This window comes from Corylus avellana, chromosome ca3 (assembly GCF_901000735.1).
Source record: "Corylus avellana chromosome ca3, CavTom2PMs-1.0".
Lineage (NCBI taxonomy): Eukaryota > Viridiplantae > Streptophyta > Magnoliopsida > Fagales > Betulaceae > Corylus > Corylus avellana.
The window spans coordinates 21776119-21783637 of record NC_081543.1 but is presented as its reverse complement, the minus strand read 5'-3'; the positions used below and the strand labels follow the sequence as shown (position 1 = coordinate 21783637).

Sequence of the window (7519 nt, the reverse complement as noted above, 5' to 3'; positions counted from 1 at the left end):
TACATGGGCCCTAATATGAGAAAATGATAATATGATTCACAATGATGATATACTATGATGATTTATAACGATGATTTATGACGATGATCTATTACTAGATGTAATAGTATGTATATGTTACGGAAGATGCAATCGTACATACATGTATTATTATGGCTGGATGTATATTTATTTGTGAAAACGATTTTCAAAACTGAGAACAATGAGTAAAACTATTTATGGTTGTGGATTTTACTTGCTGGGCCCCTTTTGGGCTCATTCAGTTTTATTTCTTGTTTTCAGGTAGAAAGGACGCTGGAATAGGAGGCCGGAATGGGGGCGGGAATAATTATTAATTTTCAAAGTCTTTTCATATTAGTTATTGTAATAATATGATGTTCCGCACTAAAGTTTAATGTTTCATAATTTCGCTTGTAATAAAATCTCTTGAATAATATTTTATACATTGATCGTATCCTTTAAAATCAAGTACTCTGATAGACCTTATAGATCTTTGCAAAAGTTTTTGTTGTAAAAGAAGGAAAGTGGCAAACTCAGCCTTAACGGGCTGGGGATGTTACAGTGGGAGACGCAACTAAGTACAGATACAGTACTTCTCCAGGGATTGTCTAGCTTAGCAAAGGTGAACTCATTAGATACTTCTTTAGCTGTCTGAAGGCCTCTTCACATTCGTCAGTCCATTCAAAGGCCTTTCACAAGACTTTAAGAAATTGAAGACACTTATCGGTCGATCGTGAAATAAACTGATTTAGTGCCGCTATCCTTCCTGTCAATTGCTGGAGCTGTTTCAAATTTTTTGGGGACTGCATATCTAAGACAGCTTGTATCTTCTCGGGGTTAGCTTCTATTCCTCGGCTCGACATCATGTAACCGAGGAATTTCCCCGACAAGACTCCAAATGCACATTTTGAGGGATTCAGTTTCATCCCATACTTCTTCAAGATTGCGAACGTCTCTTGCAAGTCAAGTGTATGGTTCTGCGGCAGCACACTTTTGACTAACATGTCATCAACATATACCTCCATATTCCGTCCGATCTAGTCTCAGAACGTTTTGTTAACCAGCCTTTGATATGTTGCCCCTGCATTCTTCAAACCAAAGGGTATGACTTTGTAGTAGTACAGGCCTCGGTCAGTTATGAATGCAGTTTTCTCATTATCTTCTGGATGCATGTATATCTGGTTATAGCTAGAGAAAGCGTCCATCAAGCTGAGTAAGCCGTACCCAGCCGTCGAGTCCACCAATGCATCAATGCGGGGTAATGGAAAGCTGTCTTTTGGACAAGCTTTATTGAGGTCAGTGAAATCCACGCACATCCTCCACTTCCCATTGGATTTTTTGACCAATACTACATTGGCTAACCAATCGGGATAATAAACTTCCTCAATGAAACAAGCCTTGAGAAACTTCTCTACTTCTTCAGCTATTTATTTCATTCAGGAGCGAACTTCCCTCTCTTTTGCTTGACTGGCTTCACACTCGGATCCACATTGAGTTGGTGGAGAATGTCTTTAGGACTAATTCCTGGCATATCTTCATGGGTCCATGCGAAAACTTCCAAGTTCCGTCGAAGGAAGGTGACGAGACCGTCTCGGACCCTGGGATTGATCTGTGTCCCAATCTTCAAAATTTTGCCTTCACTAACCACCACGTCTTCTAATGGCTCAGCTGGGTCTCCCTTCGGCTCATTTCTACCTTTACCACCTACTGTACCAATTATAATAGGAGTTGGGTCCGAGGCCTTCTTGAGAGATGTATTGTAACATCTTCTCGCCTGAGTTTGATCCCCCCTTACTTCTCTGACTCCTTCCTCCGTTGAGAACTTCATCATCAAGTGGTACGTTGAGGTTAAGGCCTTCAACTTATTCAAAGCAGGACGACCTATGATGGCATTGTAGGCACTAGGTCGGTCAATGACCAAGAAGTCTACCATTACAGTCTTCTGCTTGGGTGTCGTCCCCGCTGTTACAGGTAGTGAAATAAGGCCAATCGGCTGGACTTGCTCCCCTGCCAATCCGACCAGGGGAGAACTAAATGGTTTGATCCTATCGCGATCGATACCCATTTGCTTAAAGATCGGCCAATACAGGACATCGGCCGAACTTCCATTGTCCACCAAAATTCGATGGGTTGGCCATTGTCACTGTTACTACTAGTGGATTGTCATGTGGCTGCATTACCTCCCCTAGCATCTTCTTCAGAGAAAGAAAGAGTCATTGAATCCTTCCTTGCAACCTTAGAAGGTCTTTGCACTGTAAGGACCTCTTCAGTCTGCGTTTTTCTCGCATAAGCCTTTCTGGCTGAGTTGGATTGTCCTTCACCAGCTATTCCTCGGGAAATAGTGTGGATTTCGCCTACCACTCCTTGCTCCCGAGGGGCTCTCGGATCCTCTCTCGGACCATCTTCCCAATCACGTCTCGGCTCTCGTCCTCCTGCATCTAGGTTTGCATCCAACAGAAGGGGCTGTTGGTGAACCGCATCTCGATTCCTCTCTCCTGCAAGGAATCTCACCAGCCTTCCATTTCTAATGAAGGTTTCGATCCCCTGCCACAGGGTTATACAATCTTCCGCCAAATGCCCATGATCATTATGATACTCACAGAACTTTGTTCGATCTCGCTTCCTCGGATCACCCCGCAACTTACTCGGCCACCTAAAAGCTAGGTCCCTTCTAATCTCTATAAACACTTCATTGACCCTAACATTCAAGGGTGTGAACCTTCGATCTTCACGTCGCCGGGGCTCTATCTTCGGGAAGGATGGCACAGTCTTCTTCACCACTTTCTTTTGGAATTTCCCTTCTTTCGGAGTGGACGTTGCAGGTATCTCCTTCTTGATGTCCTCCTTTTCTCGGTCTTCTTCCTCCTGACCTTTCATTAAAGCCTTAATCATTTCCTCCTGATTGATGTACTCCTCCATCTTACTAATAAATTGGCGATGAGTTATCTCGGTCGAACTCTTTGACACTTCAGCCATCAGAGGCCCATTTGGCCTGACTCTATGCCATAATACAGAAAGTACCGTTTGATCACTTGGGTTCTCCACCAACAGCTTCTCTTTATTAAACCTGAGCATGAAATCCTTCAAGCTCTCTTCCTTTCCCTGACGAAGGGATAGTGAACAAGCTGAGTGCTTCTTCCTTTTTCGGGTTGCCAGGAATTGGCTTAAGAAGAGGCACCCAAGTTCTTTGAAATTATCCACCGATTTGGCGGCAATCTGGCAAACCAATCCTTGGCAACTCCTTCCAAAGTGAGGGGAAAGATTCTGCATGCGATTTCATCCGAAAATATGTGAAGGGAAAAATGAGCGCGAATGCTTTCCATATGTTCAGAAGGGTCACTGTTACCGTCAAACTCCTTGACACGAGGCATCTTGAAGTTGTCAGGCAAGGGGAAACCCAATACTCGATCGATGAAGGGCAAGTCAGTGTTGTCCATAAGCTCTCTAGCAGGGCTTTTCTCCTCTTTGGCAGCCAACTTGCAAGTTAGCTCTTCGTACTTCTTTTTAAGGTCTTCCATGTCAGCACTCATCTGGCCCTCATTCCGCCCATTATGGTGGTCGTTTCGGCGAGGTTGCTCCGGTCGAGGCCTAGTATGCTGAGACCTCTTCGAGTTCTCCTGCTCGCGATGTTCCTCATTCTGGACAGTCGTATGATGGCTGGCTTGAACTGAACTCGCATCTTCTTCACGATGCGAATCTGCATTCTACTTTCCCTTGCAGATCTCTGCATGCCTTTCCTTCTCACGCCTTTCTTCACGCTTCTTTGCCCGCCTTTCCTCGCGCTCTTGTTCCCTCCGGCTATTGTGGCCTTTAGCAGTCGTGAGCCTCATGGCCAGGTCTTCATTCTACTTCTTCAGGGCCTTCATAGACTCAATCATCTGCTTCATAAACTCAGCTAGGTTGGATGGTGCTGGTGCGTTGGAAGCTCCTGTAGTAGAACGAGTAGTAACCATATTGGATTAATGGACAGTAAGAACTGATGAAAATCGAGTTCCCACAGACGGCGCCAAACTGTTGAAGCACAGTTTTCCTATTGGTGACGTGGCATGCCTGCCGAGTCTGAGTTGACTAACACGCAAGTGGTTTGACTACACAACAAAGAAGGAGAGAAGGATTGAAGAGACCGGAGGTGAGCCGGCGGAGACACTCCGATGCCTAAGTCAGAATGAGAGAGGGTATAAGCAACAAAGCCAGAAGTAAAAGCCAAAATTGCGCTTACCTTAATATGAAGAGATCATCTATCTTTTATAGGCATGAAGTAGTGGAAGTCCCTTCACCAACGAACCACTCTTCCTTGAGTTTATGCGATGCAGTTATTGACAAGGGATTTGGGCGATCATCCTCACCGAGATCTTAGGGGATCAAGATCATAGGATTTGGTGGTTGCGTGTGTCACTTGATTTGAACATTTGTAAATGATTGTTGGATAATATATTTGATTTGCATTTTAGATAGATATGGCAGCTTTTGAATAAACATGATCAGTTATCCATTAACAGTTGTATCTTTTAAGATATTCGAGTTATCCTTGTGGCTGAGACCTGTGTGTCCTGAGTTAGTCTTGGATCCCATGGGTCTCGGCTTAAGGGTCTCGGATCCCATGAGTCTCGGTCATGAGGGTCTCAGATATGTAGGTCTCGGACTTGGTTGCCCGAATCCATTCTGGGCTTAGGCTTTTCCATGATTAGGCTGGACCCAAAGATTACTGAGTACTTAATGATTTATTCTATGATCCAACAGGTAGTTGGGAGGGAGGGCGATGCAGTGAATGGGATCATTTACTCCTTCAACCATGCCTTCAACTCTTGGCAACTCAACAATCAATGCTCGCCAGTCACCTGCTTCGCATTCACTTCTCAGTAAAAGATGAGAATTTTGCTAATCTCGAGCGTTGGGAGATTTTACATTCACCGTTTGATTTTGTTTTTTCATTTCTATTTAATAAATAAACGGTTAGATTTGGTCCATTTCGAGATAACATAGCAGATTTTTTTTTTGTCATAAAAGTTGTCCCATACACCCATTTATACATAAAATATCTGTTATGGGTGAGTAGAGATTAAATCTATATAAATGATGATTTAATCTCAGTTGTTAAATGAAATCTCACGTGCACGCTCATAGAGTCATGCGAAACACCATATCCCCTTACTTTCTCTAACGCGTTGCAAACTAACGCACATCCTATGGCTACAATTTGATCAACTTTTTTGAACGGCTGAAAACTAACATGGAAAATGCTAAATGAATAGTCTGTCATCAGACTTGGTGACTGTGCAAGCGTAAAAACCAAGATTTCAAAAAATCTTTCCTCCACGTGCGTCACTTGCTGAACTCTATGCCATTTCTACAAATGAAATGATCTTGACTGTTAGTTATGATTTAGCTTTTTTTGATTCAATACATTCCATTGGATTAGTAAGCTCATGGAGACTTGAGAAGCACCAGATTTCACTCACACCGGTTATGCTTTACAGCTATACTCCATCATTAAATCTAACGGCTACAATGTTTTCTCATTTAAATCAGATGGCTGAAAAAATTTACCAAGTTTACAAGTTACAACCTTGGCCTCAAAAGATGAACCTTTTTTTTTTCAAACTCGCGCTAGCCACTTTCATCGTCATTCGTGCGCTGTACTTCATTCCATGATCTTGAGCGTTGATAACGATTTAGCATTTTTTAATTCAATTTAGACCGTTTGATTCAAGAGCTCATGTAAACATGAAAAACACTATATAACACTCACTCTGTCATGCCTTATAGCTGTAATCCATCATTTAATACAGCAGATACAATTTTTACTATTTTTAATCGGGCAGTTAAGAAGTTTTACTAATTTTATAATGGGTTAAATACTAAATATCTCTTTGGGTTTTTATTGCTTTATTTTTATTTTTTTTCTTATAATTTGATTTTTATTACAGGAGGTCCATGTGATTTTAATAATAGACCAAATTAATCCTTTTGTCAGTTAACCATTAGTTAACTTAACGACAATCACGTTGACCAATCAAATATTGACAAGTGACACTTACTTTAAAAAAAAAAAAAAAAAAAAAAAATTGGGGGTGGCTCTTGGCCATGGCCACCCCCACCATTGGTGGTGGTTTCGGCCACCCCCTAGGCTCCATGGGGGTGGCCGACGAAACCACCCCCATCTAGCCAGATGGGGGTGGCTGAAACTACCCCCAACCACCATTGGGGGTGGTTTCTGCCACCCCCTAGGCTCCAAGGGAGAGGCCGAGCCAACCCCAATACCCACTGGAGGTGGCCGAAGCCACCCCCTTAAGCACCAAGGGGGTGGTCGTGCCACCCCAATCCTGTCAAATAGGGGTGGCCTAGCCACCCCCATGGCCAAAGGGGGTGACCGAGCCACTCCCAAATGGGCAAGAGCCACCCCCAATTTTTTTTTATTTTTTTATTTTAAGAAAAAAATAATAAGTGTCACGTGTCAACATTTGATTGGTTTACGTGGATTTTCGTTAAGTCAACTAACAGTTAACTGAGAGAAGTACTAGTTTAGTCTATTATCAAAACCACAAGGACCTCCTGTGATAAAAATCAAACCCTAAGAAAAAAAAATGATAAAAATCAAACCCTAAGAAAAGAAAAAAAAAAATAATGAAACTCCGGAGGTATTTAGTATTTAACCATTTTATTATTGTTACCTCAAAACTCGAAAGTCTAAAGCTGAAGCGTTTTTCAAACGCACAACCCCTTTTTCATTTTAGTCTGCTACATGTGTAATCAAAGATGAGCTCGGATCCATTTAACCAATAAATGATTTTGACCGTCCAAATTAAATTTCATAGTTTGATCATTCATTCGAATTATTCCTAACCGATGATTTTGATCAAATGATGTGCGTGCTAGTCATAATATAAAAACTACCAAGTCCACTATTAAAAATTTAAAACTTAAAAGATAATTTATATTAAGTATAATTTATATTAAGTATAAACTTAAAAGAAAATTTTTATACTAGTTATTTGTTAACGTTAAGTATATCATATATTATATATAATATAAATATATATTATAATTTTTTAATTTATAAGTATAACACTAAGTTAAAATATAATTTTATACAATTAACTTTTTTTTTTTTTTTGACATGTTCGCACAAGAGGAGGGAGAGAGATTCGAACTAGTGACTCCCGCTTCATTAGGAGTGGTCCCAACTGATTGAGCTACGTCTTGAGAAAAATTGTATACAATTAATTAATATAACATTTAAGTTTGTATTATTGTATTATGTATATAATGTCAATTGTCACACCCTTAAGACTAAAGAGTAACATACATTGATTAAGAGCACATTGTTGACTGACTTTCTAATTGTTTAGATTAAGGGTGAAAATGCGGTTGCAGTTAGTGGTTAGCCGCAATTGCCTAAGCGGTTAGTAAAATTTATTAACCACCTTCGCTAACCGCTAGGCAGTTAACCGCCCGACTAGCAGTTAAGCGCATCCAACATCCACTAACCGCTTTTTTTGCTTTTTTGGGCCTTTTTTTT

The 7519-nt window shown here is 41.1% G+C and overlaps 1 protein-coding gene across 1 annotated transcript; it reads right to left on the bottom strand.

Moving 5' to 3' along the window:
* Positions 1-2163: 2163 nt before the first annotated feature.
* On the bottom strand, positions 2164-3518 carry LOC132174263 (uncharacterized). The gene is made up of 2 exons (XM_059585948.1): positions 3226-3518; positions 2164-3139 (listed from the first exon to the last, which is right to left on the bottom strand). Exons 1-2 carry the CDS (start codon positions 3516-3518, stop codon positions 2164-2166), a joined length of 1269 nt encoding a protein of 422 aa, XP_059441931.1.
* Positions 3519-7519: the final 4001 nt, after the last annotated feature.